The sequence below is a fragment of the Vicia villosa genome, unplaced genomic scaffold (assembly GCF_029867415.1).
Source record: "Vicia villosa cultivar HV-30 ecotype Madison, WI unplaced genomic scaffold, Vvil1.0 ctg.000579F_1_1, whole genome shotgun sequence".
In the NCBI taxonomy this organism is placed as follows: domain Eukaryota; kingdom Viridiplantae; phylum Streptophyta; class Magnoliopsida; order Fabales; family Fabaceae; genus Vicia; species Vicia villosa.
In genome coordinates, this window is record NW_026705264.1 from 682,956 (window position 1) to 704,599 (window position 21,644).

Below are 21,644 nucleotides of genomic sequence, written 5' to 3' on the forward strand. Positions count from 1 at the left end.
TTAAGTGTGTTAGTTGGTTTGTAAATATTTTTTAATCGCACAAATACAACACAACTCAACATAATTTTAATCTAAAACATCATAATCTACTTAAAGAATATATTAAATTTAAGTTATCAAACTACTTTAAAATTATGTAAGTAAGTATATAAACTCAAATATTACTTTAAATACAATTTATCGAAAGTGAAACTATTTATATTTTTATATTTTGATGAATTATAATTAGTTAGGAAAGCTCCATTTTTTAAAATATTAAAACCAATATCATTAATTTTATTGTTTTCAAATCTATTATCTTAGTTAAACATTTAAAACTAATACAAACTTTAAGAAATTAAATACTTGTCAAAGTAAACAATAAGTTCTTATTAAAGAACCAAAATAAATGCTAAAAAAAAAAAAAACCAAAAACCAATTATTTTTCGGACGGAAAAACCTATAAAGGAGTAATTAATATATTTCAGTTCACTACTAGTTATCCTTCCAAACTTGATAATATACCTTCTTCCTCTCATCTCATAACTAGCTTTTCCATTCGCGGGCGTTTCCGACAAATTAGTTTTTAAATTTTAAGAACCTACCCCACACTCTCACTTTACTCTTTTGCCTCATTTCAATTCTTCCATCAACCATTGTTTATTGCCTCCAGTTCCTCTGTCCCTCTCAACCAATACCCTTCCACCTTTTTCCTACCCACTCCCTATCCCTATCAAAAACACACTCTCTCTCTCTCTCTCTCTCTCTCTCAATGCTACTCAAACTCAGCTTCACTTTCAGTTCAATTGTCTAGATCTCTTCATTTTCTTGCTAGGGCACAAGGTTAACCACTTTTCCTTCACTCACATTAGATCTAACTAACCTATTTCATTTCGTTCTTATTTTAATTATTTCTATTTTTGTTTCTATAATTTTTTTTCAGGTTGAAAAATGGAAGTGCCGTTGGAGTCTGAGAAGAAAAAATCTTCCGAAGCTGTTAAAACCGTTTCAGCTGGTTCGGTTTCTTCGAGAAAAAAAGTAGAGGCTCGGAACGTAACGGATTCAGGTTCGGTTACTAAGAGATCAGGTTCGGGTTCAGGTTCAGTTAGTTCGAGTTCAGTACCGAGAAGAAACAGTACTGGAGGGTTAGCACAACGGTCTTCGTCATCGTTATCTTCAGATGGAAAAACTAAAACTACTGTTAGAGATAAAACCGTTTCTTCTTCGGTTACTGAACCAGTGCGAAGATCTCTCCCGGAGATTCGCCGGAGTTCGATTTCTGCTTTGCATGCTGGTAAGCCGGTTGCCGCCGTCTCGCCGGTGGGAACTAGGACGTCAACCGTTTCTGGTTCGAGTTCGAGTAAGGCGGAAGTTGTTAAGAGGCCGTTAAGTAAGCCGGCATTGTCGGTTTCTGCTTCTTCATCCTCGTCGAGGAGAGTTGCTTCTTCAAGTGTTGATGTTAGTGGCGGTGGTGCTGTTAGGAAGAGTGTGGCGAAGGTTTCGTCGCCGTCAATGTCGGCACGGTCGCCGACTGTGTCTGGAGGGTTGAGAGCGGGATCTATGTCAGCTTCTTCGGATAGGAGTTCTGGTTTGTCTGGGAGGAAGAAAGTGGGGACTCCTGATAGCCGGAATTCACGGTTTATTGTTCTTCCGCAGATTGAGGTTAAGGCTAGTGATGATTTGGTAAGGTTTTTTGTGGTTACTGCAGTTAGTTTTTAGTTTACTGTGTAAAATATTATTAGTGAGTTATTTAGGACGGGTTTGATTGATGGATTAAAATTACAATTCGAGTATTATTGCTGAAGTTTTCTAGGAATTTATAAGAAGGTTATTGCTGAAATTTTATTCCCATGAATTTGTTTGGGAAGTTATTAACATTTCTAGGAATATTTTTAAAATTTATTTTATTTATAATTTTGAAATTTTAAAAAGAAAAAACAAATGTGTTAAAATAATATTAAATTAGGTAGTATTATTAGATGTAGGTGCTTTTATCTTTAAAAATAAGTAGTGGTTGTTGGGTGATTTATTTTAATTTTAGGAAAGAAAAAGCTTTATTATGAAGTTTTAACTTAATGGCTTTCATTTGTGGAATGAAAAAAATAATAATGGTGCGTACAGTCAGATTGATTGTGTATTTTGTGAACTGTTTAACAACTAATACTAGTAATGTTTGGAATATTTAAGTGCATTAGTTATCATTAAAAGGACTCACCACTTCGTCTTACTTATTTTGGGGGGATATTGAGGAAATTTGCAGGAAAAAACATGACTGTCATGTATAGGTCACAGTTTATTTTTTACTTTGAAACCTTGCTTGAACCATATTGTAATGAAGGTTTCAGAATCAGCCCCTTTTATTATTATTATTACCTAATTCTGAACCATATTGATGTTTTATCAGAGATTGGATCTTAGGGGACACAGAGTTCGCAGTCTCACTGCTGGTGGATTAAACTTATCCTCAAATTTGGAGGTAAGTGTGCCTTCTGTTTAGCACATTATGTTAGGTAATATGTTCACAGTTGTTTTTGGCAATTTTTAAATGAAATTTAATTTATGGCAGGGGAATGACCTCATTTTATTTATTAAGTCCTATAACAGATGAGCATATGAGTAAATTCATATCAATGTGTCCTTTAATTTTCTCCTCTACTCATTCCATTAAAGCACGAGTCAGCTTCCTTGTCCATGTTCGATTACTAATTATTTTTAGGAAAGCAAATAGTTTGCTATATGGCTGAGCATACACAGTAGTATGTGTAAAAAATAGTTGGGAAATCTTTTCATTTGCAAGAGAGAAAAGTTAGTAAAGTGCAGCTCTTTCTTGGTGCTTGCTTTTGTATTACTAGTATTTTAGCAAATTGCTAGATTGGTCTAGGTTTACTGTTTTCCTAAATGGGCTGAGATGCATATTGTCCAGTTGCTGCTGTGCGAAATACCATGGCAAGACTAGTGAGCTGATGTTGATTTAATTGCTATTGACTCTTCAATGGCTTTAGGTTTTTGTTATTTAAGATTATGAAATAAAATATCGTATTGCCTTTATTTATTCCCACGCCTGCATAATGTGTAGGAGAGAATCTCAAGTTGTTTAAATTTTAACATACCATAGTTACTTTGTTTTTTGAGGTTTTTCATAGCATTTAACTTATGACTCTTATTGGCAGTTTGTCTATCTCCGTGACAATCTCTTGTCTACATTGGAAGGAGTAGAAGTACTGACAAGAGTGAAGGTTTTATACATAATCTGTGCTTGGTTATAACGTTTGAATATCTTCAAGTGATCTCTCTACTAACTAATTGAAAGAAACCATTTGATTTATCAGGTTCTTGATTTGAGTTTTAATGATTTTAAAGGGCCTGGATTTGAGCCTCTCGAGAGTTGCAAAGTACTGCAGGTATACATATATTTATATGGGCGCACTTGCTTTTGCCTTATGGATGCAATGTATATGTAAAATTTTAATAATGACATTATGGAATTCATAACGTTTATGTAGCAACTCTATCTTGCTGGAAATCAAATCACATCATTGGCAAGTCTCCCGCAACTTCCCAATTTGGAGGCAAGCTTTAAAAAAACCTTGTCAGTTTTCTGAATTTTTTATTCAGATTTTATTTTTTTGGTCTTCAACTTAAGTTTTCATAAAACATTTGTATTTTCTATACTTCAATTTTGCAGTTCCTCTCAGTAGCTCAAAATAAGTTGAAATCTCTCACTATGGCAAGTCAACCTCGACTCCAGGTTGTTTTGCTGTATCAAGTATTGACCATATATTGTGTGCTTGTTTAACATTTTATTGAGTAACAATAAAGTAATCTGATGCAGGTGTTAGCTGCCAGCAAAAACAGAATTACCACACTTACAGGTTTTCCATATTTACCAGCTCTTGAGGTTAGTCTGATATCCTTGTTATTTGGTATAACATAACCTAGGTTAGTCGGATATCATTTTTATTTGGCATAACATAACCTTAAACAGTTGATCACATGTAAAACATTTATTGGAGTAGACTTTTTTCATAGGTATAGTTAATCATTAGAGACATCTAGTTATCTAATTGAGAATATAGAGTGAGTGTCGTTGATTAGAGGTTGTTAAATGCTATAGTTTTTGTTTTAATTTTGTAGTTTTAACTTTTAATTTGTAATAAATTTATGTTTTTTTTTAGAAAAGTAGTAAGGATATTGTTTAGGTTGCCATGTGATTTTTGGTTCTATCTTTATCATATAATCTTGAATTTCCTGGTATATCTTGATTATTAGTGGCATTTAGCATTTATAGAATCTAGAAGCAATTGTATTTATGATTGTAGCCATTGTTTTTATCGTATACAAATTTATTTTACTTTGAGTTTTGTTTTCTATATTGGAAATTACAAGTGCATATAATATACCATCACCACAATCTTAACCTTTGGTTTTCTAATCAACAATTTTAATACTGCAATTTTCTCTCCATGTGATTTTTGTTTTCTATATTGGTAAATAAACCTTAACATTTAGACAAAGAGTTTATCTTGCTAATACTCCCGTTTTCTCCAACACCGCCAAGCATTTGGTTGAAGAGGTCATGGCTGATTGTATAAAAGATAAATGTATAATAATGTGGCTGGCTGCAGTCTGAGTCTAGTTTTTAATACTCGATGTTTCCATTAAATCAAAGCCATATCTCTTCATTTCTAACTTCTAATCGAGATTGCACCATATGAAAGTGGACATGATGGGCTCGTTTAGAAACAGTTGGTAGTTATCAACACAAGGGTACTAGTTTAAAAATTGGATAACATATCAATAATAACGCAGGAACTTAACCTAAGAAATTCTAAGTAACTTTTGAGTACTATTTAGTGTTGAATTGGAGTGTACATGTATGTGCAAATACTTTAGTGTAGACTGATCTATGTTGATTTCAATGATTTAACTTTAACTTTTTTGCTTTAAAAAAAGTTGTTTTCAATGATTTATTTTAATGTAGCATTTGCGAGTGGAGGAGAACCCTATACTGAAGATGCCTCATTTGGAAGCAGCCTCAATATTGCTTGTTGGGCCTACTTTAAAAAAATATAATGATAGAGGTATGGGCCTTCAATTGTTAGCCTTTGGCTTGTTAAAATGTTGGTGGAGCTGATTGAAGAATTTATTCTAATTTTAACTACTAGTTATTAGTTAAGGAGTATCTGGCATGTTTTATTTGAGTGATTTGTACTGGTATCTTCAAATTCTTATGTTCTTATGCATTAAGCTAGTTCATTGAATATGAAAAAGTTTTGTAGATCTCTCTCGTGAAGAAATTGCAATAGCAAGACGATATCCTGCACATACAGCTTTGTGCATTAGAGATGGTTGGGAATTTGGTCGCCCTGATCAAGCTGCAGAGTCAACTTTCCGCTTTCTAGTTGAGAAATGGAAGGATCATCTTCCACCTGGTTTTTTTCTCAAAGAAGCTGCAATAGATAAACCATTGGAAGAAGATGTGTGCCGCAGTCACTTCACATTTGTTCATGATGGTGCACTGAGTACAGACCCACCCTTAGTCTTAAAGTATCAATGGTTTTGTGGTGATGTAGCACTGTCAAATTTTGTCCCTATTCCAGAGGCCACTGATGAGGTATTTTAGTTGATTGTATTATTACCATTACTTCAAATTTGTTTGTTAGTATGTTTGTTTAAGTTATTTATGTATATGATATTGTATTTATTTCAGTTTTACTTGCCAAAACACGATGAGATTGGAAAAATTCTGAAAGTGGAATGTACTCCCTCTTTAGGAGAGACAGAATATCCTTCTATATTTGCCATCTCTTCTCGTGTTAAACCAGGTATATTTACCTCGTTCCTTTATGAATGAACTACTAAATTTTGAGATCTTAGACTTGAAATGAATTTTACTAAATTAAGTGTCCTGAGATGAGGATGTTGTGTTGGATGTGTGGTAAAATTATACGGGATATAATAAAAAATGACATTGTTAAAAAGAGAGTTGGGATAACACCTATAGTAGAAGAAAAGATGGTGGAAACTAGACTTAAGTGGTTTGGGCATGTAGAGAGAAGATCTACATGTGGATTTTATAGTAAGGAGTGTAGATCCGATGGAGGATTGTCAAATTGTTAGAGGTAGAGGACTACCCAGAAAAAATATATGAGAAACTATTAAAAAAGATCTCGAGATTAATGAGAAGGATACAAGTCTTGTTTTTTGATAACATATTGTGGAGTCATTTGATACATAGCCTGTCCCACTTAGTGATATAAGGTTTGGTTTATGTTGTTGTATAATTATGGCTCATTCTATTGTCTTATTTATCTAATCTATTATAGAAAAGTAAATTATTTACAATAAATGCTACGATCCATTCCTGATTAACAAAGAGGTTAGTCATTTATTTGGTTGAGTTAGTTAGAAAACAAATAGTATGACACGTTACTCATAAGTAGTGTTAAGAGTACCACATTGGACAATATATGGCCTGAACATGCGCTTATAAAAGGAGGCAATCCTCACCCTACAAACCAGTTTTGTAGGATTGAGTTAGGCCCAACCCACACATTCTAAGAAAAAAGTAGAAAGGAGGGTGGAAGACACTTGAAGAGCTTACATTGTTCTGTGTTACGGATCAAAATACACCTTTGAATGATTACCGATGAGTGACCTGCCAACTTTCTGATTCTGTCTGGTTAAAAAAGGAGGCGTCTTACCTGTATTGTATAGATTGTAAATTAATATTAATGGCCTATTCTTTTGGTAATTTCTTAATGCTTATATAATTCATGTATTACAAATGATTCTTTTGCTTTTGTATTTTTCATAAGGGAGTGGAATTCCAAAGGTTATAAACCTTGAAGTCCACGGGGAACTGATAGAAGGAAGTATCATCCGAGGTAGTGCTAAGGTTGCATGGTGTGGTGGGACTCCAGGAAAGGGTGTTGCTAGGTGAGAGAGCATTCCTTATACTTGCAGTGTCGTTTTGTATTATGTTTATATGTCCAAGTCATATTCAACTAAAAATGGTGTAATGGAACAATGCCATTTGTTTTTGTATCCTTGCTTGCTTTAGTTGGCTGCGGAGAAAGTGGAACAGTAGTCCAGTGGTCATTGTTGGGGCAGAAGATGACGAGTATCAGCCCACCATTGATGACGTTGATTCAAGTTTAGTTTTCATGTACACACCAGTAACAGAAGAAGGTGCCAAAGGAGAACCTCAATATAAATATACAGATTTTGTAAGAGCTGGTAATGATTGAAATTTGTCCTTTTTTATATTCTTTAATTTTTCCTAGCTACAATTGAAATGCTTGATAATGCAGAATGCTAATCTAGATCCCCCCACAAGTTTAACACTGTTAGAAAATATGGTCAACAATAATTACGAAATTTTCTATGTTAGTGAGTTATTTGACTTTTAGTCTGTTGTGGATTTGTTTAATTAGCTCATTGGTTGATTTGATTCTAGTCATACCTGGATAGGAGAAGAATATGCAGCTTAGATACACCCTAGTTCTTCCAAATACTATCGGTTTCAACATGGTATCAGACTATCAGAGTTGTTTTATCCCTTATGATCCAATTCTTTCCCTATTTCTATATCTAAATTTCATAAGTCTGGAAATACTTTTATATTCTGTTTCTTGAATGCTTATAGCTGAGGACATTGCTGAAGTTATAAGTTTCTAGATAAAGAAAGAGGTGAAGTAATAGACTTTCAGCTATGAATGTGGTTCAATACAAAAAGGCTAAAAGCTACCTCTTATTTATACTTATAGAGTTCTGTAATTCTGCGTGTCTAATACTTAGCGAAAATATTTTTTCCCATTCTTATTAGAGAATTCTGTAAATTCTGTGTGTCGAGCCTAACATTTGTTATTGCTTTTGTTTCCCCTTTTGGTTAAAACTGAACCAAACCGATTCTTTATAACCTATTCTTAATATAAAACCAGCTAATTAGGCGAGGACTATCTAAGGCTTCATAGTTTCCTTAGATAACTTAGGCTGATTGATTTTTTTCCAACATGATGGAACCATGTTTCTCTTTGTTTCCGGCACGTTGAAGTGAAATATTCAGATTCAAATGGTTTAATGGCTCATAATCATTATACTGACTTATTTGGAAGATTGATATTGTCACTAAGGAATTAGTTTATATTATATCATTGGCGGATAACTTTCCCTTTTTAAAACTCTCTTTATATAATCGTGATCATGTCTAATTTTCTATAATTTCCTTTTTTATTCATATGGCAGCTCCCCCTTCAGTCAGTAATGTTAGAATAGTTGGAGATGCTGTCGAAGGAATCACCATTAAAGGAGTAGGTGATTATTTTGGCGGACGGGAGGGACCTAGCAAGTTTGAGTGGCTACGAAAGAACAGGGATACTGGGTCAGTATTCTCTTTATCATGCCTTTCTGAAGGGCACAGAAGTATTACATTAAAAAATAAAGTCTCATATTCTTGTCTTTGGTTTGTGCTTCCACTAATTGGAAAGTGAAATGTTGCATTCATTTTGATGCTTTGGGGGGTAGTTAACACCTTATTTTTACCTAAAATTTCTCTCTCATATTGTTCCATTAACTTCCATCACTAATCTATGCAGAGATTTTCTGTTAGTGTCAGCTGGTACATCTGATTATACCTTGACCAAAGAAGATGTTGGCTGTTGTCTGACTTTTATATACATACCGATTAATTTTGAAGGTTTGGTATTTGGGCTCGACACAATCAATATATCCATTTTATTTAGTTGTCCTGTATTTCTATAATATCGTCACTGGTTTCTCTTTCAGGTCAGGAAGGAAAATCGTTGTCAGTGACGTCCTCTGTTGTAAAACAAGGTATCTTAAAGATTGCTAACAATGTCTCCTGTACTTGCGTACTTCTGTTATGCATCGTTTCCATTTTATTATGCTTTTGGGGAATGATTGTCTCTAGTCATGTAAATTTATATTTTGTGATTTACTTTTCCTTGGTATATAATGATGAGAATCTTATTCCTGTGTATATTAAAAAAAAAGAGTTTGGTTAACATTTATAGCATTTCGCTGTATCATTAGTATTATGAGAACCAGCTCTTAATTCACAAGACAAAAAATATTTACCGTGTTGCTTATTAATTAGGTGTGTGTATTTAGTTCTTTACCATTCTTCTGTGAACATGATGAAATGTTTGCCAGGGATTATTTTAAGAAATAAATTTCTGCTAATATATACTGAAAATTGACATGCTATAATGCTTGTCTCAATTTCAGCTCCACCAAAAGTAACAAATGTCAAAATAATTGGTGATCTACGAGAGAATGGAAAAGTCACTGCGACTGGTATTGTAACTGGAGGAACTGAAGGATCTAGCAGAGTTCAATGGTACAAAACATATTTGCCAACTTTGGATGAAAGCAATCTTGAAGCATTAAGTACTTCTAAAATTGCTAAAGTAAGTGCTTTGTTGTTTTGGCATTGGAATTCGGGTTGTTTTCCATTGAGTTGCACAATTTCCTCCTCTATGCACTACCTTCCAATTTATTGTTTTGTTTTGTTTTGACTTGGTCAGGCATTTCGGATTCCTCTTGGAGCTGTGGGCTGTTACATTGTTGCAAAATATACACCGATGACTCCTGATGGTGATTCTGGAGAACCAACATTTGTAATATCTGATAGAGCAGTTGAGAGTAGGTTTACTTGTCTCTTTGCACTCTCTTTTGTTCTTTTTCTGTCATATACTACCAAGCATAGAAAGTTATATTGTATTTGTGTGTTTGAGTTGGCGTTGGGAGAGAGGTCAAACAACTCTTTGAGTTCACAAAAACTCTTTGTTACATTGACATTGAATGTGCCTTGGAATGTGGGTCAATGCTAAACCAAACACACCATATATAAACTGATTCCTTTTATCAAAATAATTTATTCTTAAATTAAAAGTCTATCTGAAGTTTGAAATAAAAACTTTTTGCATCTCATTTGCAGCACTTCCCCCAAGCTTAAATTTCTTATCAATCATTGGAGATTACTGTGAGGATGGAATATTGACAGCTTCATATGGATATGTTGGAGGTCATGAAGGAAAAAGTATATACAATTGGTATTTTCATGAGGTATGCACTTGCATCAAAGTTCCACAAAATATGCTTATTTTTATTTTCTAAATGTGAGGAGAACCTAATCCCTACGACGTGTCATGTCGGTGTCCTATATTTTTTACATGAGCAATGTCGACATGTCATGTTAGGTGTCTCTGCTTCATAGCTATAACGTTGAGGAGAGTTTTTTGTCTTCTTCCCTACTTCATGTATTAGCAATGGCGACGTGTCATGTTAGGTGTCCCTGCGTCATAGCTAATAATGTTGAGGAGACTTTTTTGTCTTCGTTCCTACTTCATGTATTTTGGCATTTTTTTGATGTAGTTTCGGAAAACAAGAAAATGGATTGAGAAATTTATCAAATGGGCTGGAAAACAGTAGTACTTTGCGCTACTAGCAACAAATATGAAAAGCAGCATTCCAATCTATGAAAATTGTCCTTCAGATAGAGAACTTAATCTCTAAAATATCTTCTAAATTTCCAGGTTGAAGGTGATTTTGGTTCTCAGATACCGGGGGTTTCTGGACTTCTGCAGTATCGCATTACCAAAGAAGCTATTGGAAAATTCATCTCATTCCAATGTACTCCTGTTCGGGATGATGGGGTTGTGGGTGACAAAAGAATTTGCATGGGCCAGGAGCGCATTCGCCCTGGTAATACATTTTATGAGGTCTATGTGGCAAAATTTGTTTCATTTCTTTATTGTTTTATACAAAAATGAAATTTACATGAATAACATGTAAGCTAGAAATTTCTGATGTGAGAAGTATTTATTCATATAAAAGTTAAAAAATGGAGAATCAAGAAGCTTCCATTAAAAAAAAAACAGATACAAAAGAAAAAATGATTCAATAAAAATCAACTTTGAAGAGAAAAACACAGTCATTGAACAAGTCTGACATAAATTTTTTATTGCTCTGTACTTTAGATTTTTAATTATTAATTATGAAGGTCTCTATAATTTTGTGTATTTTCAATCTATGTTTATTTTGCAAACTGGTTTTTAATCTTTGCAATAGCAGCTATCCCGCTATCTGCTATACCAGTATAGCATTTTAGGGAGTTGGTGCTGTACGACGCTCTGAGATAAACAATATTGATGAAAATCTCTGAAAATTTGGAAAATAGGACTATCTAAGTAAACTACAGTATAAAAAATGTAGTGGGTAATATTAATCGTAATTATGATTTTAATTAACATGATCTGAAGTCCTAGCACAAGGATACATGAGATTAGAAATGCAAGAGTGGCAAACTAAATTGAAAGCCTCATGATCATTCAGATCTGATATAAATAGATTTCCCTAAATTGGGTCCATCCAAAATAGTTAAAAATGAAATATTAGAGCACTGTGCATGATGTAGGAGGATTGTGCGTATCAAAGAAGAAACCACACATCGGAAGGCGCCCAAAGGAATAACAAGGCGCCCAAAGGAATAACAAGCGCTAAACCTTGAATGAAAACAGGATTGCAAGCACAAACCTTATAGATAAGCTCTGGAGTCCACCAGGAATAAAGAAAACTTTGGATTCTATTATAATAAAAGAGATAATGGTTATGGCCATGCCAAAGGTCTTTAAATACAGAAAACAAATAAACTCTATTGGGCCTTATGGGCCTTTAATCCAAAACAAAATTAAATAAAACAAATAAAATAGAAATTGCTTAAATATTAAAACTAAAATTACTTAAATATTAAAATGCTTTCCGATGTGTGCTTTCTTCTTTGATACGCACAATCCTCCTACATCAGTGCAAGTTAGCAATGCCATACAAAGTTGTACATAAATCCAAATGGTAAATTTTGCAAATTTCTCTTCCCTCCCAGACTGGAAATTAGAATCATTTCCTCCTTGAGGTGAAACCAAAGCAATACATTTACAGTTATTAGTTTTAATCTTATCTATAGTGAGCACTATTAGGTGTTATGGATTCCGGTGAGAAGTTTGATCAACTGCAGTATAGTAGATGATTGCTTTGTAAGTAATACTTTACATGATATAAATACATACCTGTGTTGACTGATTAAATCATAGTTTTCTCTCGTACCTTCAAATTGTAAATAAGACACCAATATTTATACAAGCCCACCAAAAGGTCTCGTCTACATTGAATTACCAAAAATAAACATGCATCACCTATTTTTTCAATCATGCAATTTATTCCTTTTGCTTTATTTAAGATCATCCCGGATTTTTATATTGTGTTTCTTATGGTGGATTTGTTTCATGGTGATCAGGAAGCCCAAGATTGCTTTCTTTGCGCACAGTTGGGAATGCGGTTGAAGGAACAACACTAAGAATTGAAAAAACGTATTGGGGCGGTGAAGAGGGAGATTCAGTTTACCGCTGGCTTAGGGTACCTTTTCTTTTAACCTTTTGCGCGGTGAAAGTCTTTGTTTGGAACTCCAATTTTGATTTAAATTGACATTAGCCTATTTAGTTTGACAAAACATTTTGTTTTCATTTTGTTTTGAAATTTAATTACAAAACAAAACACCACTTTTTATCTTTAATTTGTTCTTGTTTTCAAATATTTGTTAGGAAAAAATTGAAAGATGTTTTTTGGTTGTTTCCTATACAAATGCTAAACATTTGGGTGGGTTGAGCTTAACTTGATCCCACATTCGCCGATACGGAAAGGGTTGGCCCCACTTATAACCATTATTCATGCCATACCACTATCTGATGGTTGACTCTCAACATCCCCTCTTCTCCAAGACTGAACATTTAGAGTGTGATTCAAGTTGTCTAAAATCAAGATAAGAATTGGCCTAGCGGATCTACTATAGAACGAAAAGCGAGATGAACGTGCTATTTAAAAATCGATTGATAGATAGCCTGATCCGTTCTGAACTTGACTTGTCTCCGATTGCCATGATATTGTAAATATGTTATTTTACAATAGAATCATGTATATAATTATTAGGAGAGTAACATATGTAATTATGTTTTTTTTTTTTTTTTGGTATTTCCTTTTGTCTTGATTAGCATTTGTTCAAACTAGTCTATATATTTAAAATAAAGCTTGTACAAGGTGATCCAAGTGTATCTCAAAAAATCATTTATGAAATACCTGTATTCTAAATTCTAAAATTGAGGACTAGAAGGATCCCAAATGTTAGAATAGACAATATCAAAGAAAGACATTGATCTTTTATTGACACTACTAGGAAAAAACACCATAACATATTTGCCAAGCAAACGAGATTACAATCCTAGGAATTCAAATGGGAAAGATGAGAAATCAACACCTTTAACTTATTCAAACTTGGATGACCCAACAAAAATTAGTGACATCTAGAGATACAAAATCAATGGGTACACTGGATGAAAGAAATAGAGACCCCATGATTCAGATCTTGTTCTAACCATCTGTCCTATACTGTAGTCCTGTATAAATAAAATGTCAGAAATAAATGCTGTAGAACAGCTGAGAGAACGTGCAATTTGATTAATTGAGATCAAATTAAAGGGGGCAACCAGAAGTCCAGAACAAATAAGATATCATTTTGAGACAAGGATGGAAGAAGTGTAGCTTGACCAATACCAGTAGTCTATGCCTCAGAATAATTTGAAAGCATAATGCAGTGAGGTGTTTTAGGAGGTTTTAGATTATGAAATAAAAGAGGAATTACCAACTATATGGTCATAAGCACCATAATTTGAAATTCAGGATCCCACGATGAGATAGACAAACAGACTAACAACCAAAACGAACTAGTGTAGATGAAGAGGAAGCCTAATGCACTGCCATGAAAGCTATTTTGTGGTTTTAGATTATGAAATAAAAGAGGAATTACCAACTATATGGTCATAAGCACCATAATTTGAAATTCAGGATCCCACGGTGAGATAGACAAACAGACTAACAACCAAAACGAACTAGTGTAGATGAAGAGGAAGCCTAATGCACTGCCATGAAAGCTATTTTGTGGTATTCAGTTCAACGGTAAGCTAAGTTTACAAAATATTCCATGATGATTTCTGATTCATTGTCGAATACACTATAGCTTCATAGGATTTAGCCACTTTACTAACTTTGATGTATGGTTTGTACATAACTGAAGGATTAGGAGGAGTGGGTAACCAAGGAAGGTGGAAACACTTGTATTCTTTCAAAGTGGAAGCAAACCTGTTAGAAACGTATCTTAAGAGCTCTTAGTTAGAGTTTCCCCATCCTAACTATGAACATGAGCAAAAAACACAACCAAATTGGTGGTCCTACTTTTTGTGGTGTATTTTGACACAGGCTCGTGAGTTATGGACTCCTTTTCACAAATTGGTGCAAGAACATGATTAAAAAAATAAATATCAGCTTGTCAAATTCGAATCTTTCAGTATTCTCATCAAGTTGGTATTCTTTCAATTCCGTTTTATATGTAGTGTTTGTATTAGAATTTTGTTTCTATTTTGTTTTTGTTTTCAAAGTTCAATGAAATATTAATTATTGGTTTGTCAATAATATCCTTGATTATTTATGAGATAATGGTGAAATGAGATGATAAATTGCCAAGGTATTATAAGCAAAAGACATTATTTCATCTAAAGTAACAGATTATTGGTACGAACCTAAAATAATGCTAACTGACATTCCTAAACTATTGTATGAAAGGTGAATTAGGCATATCTGAACTCTTTTGATAATAAAGCAGGGATGGAAACAGACTTCCCTTTGTGATTACCATAAGCACTGAATAATGGCATCAATAGCGCAGTCAGTCTCACTTTGTTTTGTTATTCTCTGTTAAATATTTGGTGAACTAACTTATTATCTATGGCTTTATATAGACCAATTCTGAGGGTGTCCAAAGTGAAATTATGGGCGCCACCACAGCATCATATATGCTCTCCATTGATGATATTGGTTTCTTTATTTCTGTTTCTTGTGAGCCTGTCCGAAGTGATTGGGCCCGCGGACCCATTGTTCTCTCAGAACAAATTGGACCTATAATACCTGGTATTGATCTGTTCTTGTTTTCTTAATATCCTCTGTCAGCTTAAAAATGTTCATGTAGAATGGAGATTTTTTAAAACAATTTTATTTTTGTTGTACTTGCAATGCAAATTAGGTCCACCAACATGTCATACTTTGGAAATTCTTGGATCAATGATGGAAGGGCAGCGATTGAATTTCAATGCTGTGTATAGCGGAGGGTCAGGCTTCTACATCCAATGTTTATAAATTCATGTCTCTACTTTTGATTTTATCAATGTTTTCTTCCCCTCACATGGAATCTGTTGGTCACCTTTCAGGGAGAGGGGGGAATGCACCCACCAATGGTTTAGGGTAAAAGACAATGATCTACGAGAGAAAATAACTACTCAAGGTGAGTTTCGTGTAGTTGTGTTCTCCGAGAATTGTGGAGATTATTATTTATGACCCAAGTGTAGTTTTCACAACAATAGATGACCAAGTGAAGTATTCATCTAATCTTTTGATAAATAATTGTACAAAGGCACTAAATATTTTTAAAAAATGTAAATTTAGCGTATACCTGTGTATGGCACAGGTCACTGCACTTGTTATGGAAAACATAAATACTTGATATTTGTGATTAGCAGATTTTTTGGATTTGACTCTTGATGATGTTGGTGCCTGCATTGAGCTTGTCTTCACACCTGTGTGCAAAGATGGAACTAAAGGCAATCCAAAGAATGTGGTATCTGATATGATTTCTCCTGGTAAGATTGTTTTGTGCACGAAATTGGAAAAACAATGTGAACTTTATGTAACATGGCCCTAATTTTGTAGCTGGAGTGCATGATACAATCAGTGATATCTGTTCTGACAATTACTTTAACCAAGTATATTAATATATTTTAACTAAATAAAAATTAATTGTTATTAATTCAATAAGGTAAATCTTTGACAAAATAATATCTTCACTACTTAATCAGTAATTAATAGAAGAGTTACTGAATTTGAATATCATTGTACTTCTAAAAGAGTACTAAGTACACTGATGACTCTTGCAGTATACAGAAATGTTTGAAAGTTCTGAATGACTGTCATCTGTGCCTATATATCATGGTTAATGGATTTTTTTTTTTTAGTTTCTTTTTGCCGCGTGTGTGTATGTTTGTATTGCATGTATCAATTCTATAATATTCTGCAATGGATATATACATCTCTTATGTAATTAATTTGTTCTTTTGTCTTCTGAGCTCAGCGGATCCTAAGGGAATAGAGCTCACAATTCCTGACTGTAGCGAAGACAGGCAGGTTACCCCATTTAGGATATATTTTGGTGGACATGAAGGAGTTGGAGAATATATTTGGTACAGAACAAAGATTAAGCTTGAAGGATCTGCACTACTAAATATATCTAATGCTTCTGACATTGAGATATGCGGGACAGAGCTGTAAGTGCCAACATATTGTATTGTAGTAATTGTTATACGAAAAATTATATATCTACATGAAATTGAAGATTATTTTCCTTGTCATGTCAGAACGTATAAACCAACTCTGGAAGATGTTGGATCTTTTTTGGCCTTGCATTGGGTGCCAACTCGTGTGGATAGCACTTGTGGAGAGCCTTTGGTGGCAATTTGCAATACCCCAGTTTCCCCTGGTATAATTGTAGCTCTTAGCTTGCGGCTCTTTATTAATTATCTCTGATGCTTTTAATGTGGGTTCATTGTAATTACATCAGATGTAGAGTGTGATATTTAGTACTTTTAGTTGTCTTACTCCTATATTAATTTGCAGCACCTCCAGTAGTTGCTAATGTACACGTGAAAGAGTTATCTTTGGGAATTTACTCTGGTGAAGGTGAATATTTTGGTGGATATGAAGGAGAAAGCCTTTTTAGCTGGTATAGAAAAGATAACGAGGGGACTGTTGAGCTGATTAATGGAGCAAGCTCTAGAACCTACGAAGTTACTGATTCAGATTACACTTTTCGTTTGGTGTTTGGGTAATGTTTCTAGATTACTCTTTTGCTTTTCATGTTTTACCATGAAGAATATGAATGATATGGCATGATAGACATAACTACTTGGTAAAACTCAGATTCAGAATGTGGAAGAAGAGAGATTTTTTTAATGCTATTTCTCCCCCACTTTAGATTTGAAGATCTATTTAGCGAATTGGGTTTGGAAGGAATTGATTTTGAATGTGTCAAATTTTTAGATTATATATTTTTTGTTTAAATCAAAGTTTGGACAGTCCTCACTTTAGAAGACGGTTTTGTAGGGTTGAGTTAGGCCTATAATATAAGATGGTATTAGAGACTATTTTGGTCCCTTATTGGGTCAAGATTTCTATTATTCCACCAACATTTGTTGACATTCTAGATATCCAATTAAGAGGTGTATTCTTTTCTTGTTCTTCACTTATTCCATCTGTATTAGTCCACACTTGAAGTGTTTAGCCCTAAGTGTAAAGGTGTATGTTTAAAGTTTTACGTTAATTAGAGATATGGTCTAGGTAGTAATTATAAGTCTTAGGAAGTCCTAAACTTACTATCTGATTTGTGGGGTTGAGTTATGCTTGGAACCCAATTTCTACTATGTGCTAATTTTTTTTCTTCCTTTCAGATATACTCCAGTTCGTTCAGATTCGGTTGTGGGCGAACTCAAGTTATCTGATCCAACTGACATTGTTTTCCCAGGTAACCATTATGCAAATATGTAATTTTCTAAGTTGATTTTTTTTAATGGTAAAACACTTTTAATCTTCAAAATTTTAAGTTGTTCTTGATAAGTAATTGGGGTTCTTGCATTGTCCTGTAGAGCTTCCATATACAGAGATGCTTGCTCTGACCGGAAAGGCAGTTGAAGGTGACTTACTTACAGCTGTTGAAGTGATTCCAAATAGTGAGATGCAGCAACATGTCTGGAGCAAGTACAAGAAAGATATAAGATACCAATGGTATGGTCTTATACTTTACATTGATGCAGGATTACAATATTTCTCATTAAACAATTTACTTTTTAATTTATTCCCTCGTGTCAAATACAGTAATAGCTGGTAGTCACTCTTACTAGCTGTATAATTACCATTTTCATTTGAGTTCACTAACCTAGGTTGAAGTCTGCAAATTTATCTTTATATCAGGTAATAATAAATTTGTTATACTATGTAAGATAAATAATAAAAGGGAGAAAATTATTTCCTAGAAAACTAAGATTCCGACACAACTTGGATTTATTTATTTATTTATTTAAGAACTATAATTCACCTAGAAACATTTGTTTCGCAAAAAATTTATCCGAGGGGTATTGATTATCAATAAATAAAGATCATGCACCAGTAACCTGCCAAGGTGGCTTTCAGACGTGATTCAATAAAAAATGTACCAAATACTAATATATTGAAAGGAGCAGTTGTGAGCTCAGATGAAAATGATAATTATGCAGATAGCAGTTACAATTACATTTGTGATGATACTTTTTCCATGTGGTTCAATATTTCTTTCAACTAACAATTATATTTGTGGTGGTATTTATATCTATATTATGATGAGAACGACAGTTGCAAACTTGCGATGATTTTAATCAAAATCCGTTATTTGTTTAACATGAATATTATTGCAGGTTTTGTTCATCAGAAGTGGGCGACAGTTTTTCATATGAGCCATTACCCAATAAAAGCTCTTGCTCGTATAGGGTGCGGTTTGAGGATATTGGCCGTTGTTTGAAATGTGAATGTGTTGTAACTGATGTGTTTGGACGGTCGGGTGAGGTGGTATACAATGAGACAAGTCCTGTATTGCCAGGTAATTGCCTCGAGTGCATAAGCTTTCTTGCGTTGCCATTATACCCTTTTTGCACATTGTACCCTAAAAGGAAGTACTTTATAGGCAGTCAAGTTGCACATTTAAGGAAGTGTCTCGCTTTTCTCAGAGAAATGACAGTGAATTTACCATTTGAAATATGTAATTGAATTGACTCTTCTATCTAGCAAAATTGGAGTTCTTGTGCTATCTAATGCAAAAGTAGTATTTTAACACTATGACCATTTATTTTATGATTGATTCTCCCTTGCATTTTCGTCATGATTTATGCTTTGCTATAAGTATTATTTGTGCATTCTCAGGGATTCCTAGGATACACAAGCTTGAGATTGAGGGAAGGGGATTCCATACCAATCTCTATGCTGTTCGTGGCATTTATAGTGGTGGGAAGGAAGGCAAAAGCAGAGTCCAATGGCTTAGATCAATGGTTGGAAGTCCCGATCTGATCTCTATACCAGGTATGCTAAATCCTATAGAGCATTAAAAAGAGTTGGTATTTCCATTTTAAGCTGTAGAGAAGTACTGTGATTGAATTTCAATACATAAACCAGATGAACTAAGTTGCATTTTATTTTCCTTTGAAGAGCAAAGGATACGATGTATATCTATGTTAATCAAACTATTTTTATTGAACTTCAGGAGAAACAGGCAGAATGTATGAAGCAAACGTTGATGATGTCGGTTATAGGTTGGTGGCCATCTACACTCCTGTCAGAGAGGATGGAGTAGAGGGCCAATCAGTTTCTGTATCCACAGATCCAATTGCAGTTGGTAAGTTGAAAGTTTTTATCTAAATGGTATCATGATTTGATGGATTAGTAAATTGTCTTTTGACAGTATATAGTACACTACGGTGAGTTGCCAAACATTTGTTGGTTGCTAATTTTTATATTTGATTACAAATTCATTAATATAACACTATTAATTTATCTTTTTGTGGTTGACAAGATTCACTAATAGTTTGGAATTCTTTTAAGCTAAAGTGTTTGTAAAACAGGCTCTAAAACAATGGAATTCCTATATTAATCATTATTGTGAAGCCGTTACATGCCATTTTTGTTTAAAATGAAAGAAGTTTTCATCTTAATATAGTAGGATTTATATCTGACTTCTAATTCCATGCAGAGCCTGATGTTCTTAAAGAAGTGAAGCAGAACCTTGATTTGGGATCAGTGAAATTTGAGGTAGGTTATATCTTTTCGACCTAAGTGTGGCCATGCCCTAGTTCTGCTGGTGTTATCGTATTGGTCTGAACGAAACATTTAATAGTTCACAAGAGAAAATGTCATGTTCGTAAAACCAAATTGTCTAAGTAACTGAATGCTAAACTCTACTTCTGTGGCAGGTATTGTGTGACAAAGACCAAACCTCGAAAAAGGTATTTTTAATAATAGTCTTTTGATGTTTTCATTTGAATTGGAAAAAAGACTTCCTATTTTTGACCTAATAATTTCTATTTCAGATTTCATCAGTGGGCACATATGAAAGACGTGTTCTTGAGGTAAACAGGAAAAGGGTGAAGGTGGTAAAGCCTGCCACCAAGACTTCTTTTCCAACAACAGAAATCCGTGGTAGTTACGCCCCTCCCTTTCATGTAAGTTTGGGTGACATGTGAAACACATTTTCCTTCATCAGCTATGTAATGTCATTGCTAGATTATTGTTTGCTTTTTAGTTTCCCTGTGTTGATTTTTGAATGTATCAGGTGGAGCTTTTCAGGAACGATCAACACCGTCTAAAAATTGTAGTGGACAGTGAGAATGAAGCTGACTTGATGGTGCAGTCCCGGCACATTCGAGATGTTATTGTTCTCGTGATTAGAGGACTTGCTCAACGATTCAACAGCACTTCCCTCAATTCTCTTCTCAAGATAGAGACATGATTCTTTGTAAGTTATTGAAGCATTGTATAGTCGGTCTATTTGATTTCGAAACCAAGTTTCTGAAACCAGTTATCTCAAGGTTTGCTTGTCATGTTTTGAAATGAGGTTTGCTTGTCCTGAGTGCAAAGTATTGTTTTGAGAGAACAGTTTTTGGTGATTGAAGATGTGCTTAACATGAGATAATTATAATTTACGAGTTTCACATTAAGAACTGCATGCATATTTGGCCATTTAAGAATGGTATACAATCCAGACACGAGTAGGATTTGTTCGTAACTATGAACATTTACCTAATCTAATTCATACACTAAAAAAATAATTTCAAAAGTAACTACCAAATATAGATTAAGATTACCACTTTTATATACAAAGTTACTCTTAATAATGCAATTCTTTTCCAAATTCAAAGGTTAAAATTTATATTGTGAAAATTTAAACTAAATCAAGCAATTAAAATTAAAATGAAAATTGGATTAAGATCCGAGCTATGCACAAATGTTAATTAGTTTTTGTTTTTACAGTTTTAATTGTCTTAATGTTTTTTAAATATAGTTAATATATTTATATTATTATAATTTATTGTGAATTTTTTATGATAAATACAGTCAATATGAATTTTTTGAACAACATTATGAAATAATCACATAAAAAGAAAAACGTATCTTGTTAAGTTGAGACTTGAGAGTGATGTATAAGATTTAGTTTTACAAATTTAAATAACTATAAAAAAATATTTTTTATGGTTTTTTTTTCTTCTTAAAAATAGCTGTAATGATAGTAAGATAAGGCGTGATTCTTATTTAATATAATATATAGATTTATTTTTTATATTTTTATCTATTTTAAATATTTATTTTAAATTATTTATATATGTATTATGTGATGCAAAATATTTAGTTAATTTTTGAAATTGTTAAAATATAACTTAAAATTTTATTATATATAATAAAAAATTGTAGTATTA

At 33.5% G+C, this 21,644-nt stretch overlaps 1 protein-coding gene across 1 annotated transcript; it reads left to right on the forward strand.

Moving 5' to 3' along the window:
• Window positions 1-531: 531 nt before the first annotated feature.
• LOC131629543 (187-kDa microtubule-associated protein AIR9-like) lies at window positions 532-20,826 on the forward strand. The gene is made up of 37 exons (XM_058900324.1): window positions 532-822; window positions 923-1,662; window positions 2,384-2,455; window positions 3,150-3,215; window positions 3,309-3,380; window positions 3,483-3,548; window positions 3,665-3,727; window positions 3,812-3,877; window positions 4,961-5,060; window positions 5,259-5,593; window positions 5,690-5,804; window positions 6,798-6,918; window positions 7,043-7,218; window positions 8,227-8,362; window positions 8,577-8,677; window positions 8,767-8,814; window positions 9,229-9,410; window positions 9,528-9,645; window positions 9,941-10,068; window positions 10,539-10,707; window positions 12,296-12,414; window positions 14,847-15,015; window positions 15,128-15,212; window positions 15,312-15,385; window positions 15,621-15,740; window positions 16,229-16,421; window positions 16,512-16,633; window positions 16,771-16,978; window positions 17,601-17,674; window positions 17,796-17,934; window positions 18,600-18,781; window positions 19,102-19,257; window positions 19,439-19,570; window positions 19,925-19,983; window positions 20,145-20,177; window positions 20,262-20,393; window positions 20,504-20,826. The coding sequence occupies exons 2-37, from the start codon at window positions 931-933 to the stop codon at window positions 20,678-20,680; spliced, it is 5,040 nt and encodes a 1,679-aa protein (XP_058756307.1). The 5' UTR covers window positions 532-822; window positions 923-930; the 3' UTR covers window positions 20,681-20,826.
• The last annotated feature ends 818 nt before the right edge of the window (window positions 20,827-21,644 follow it).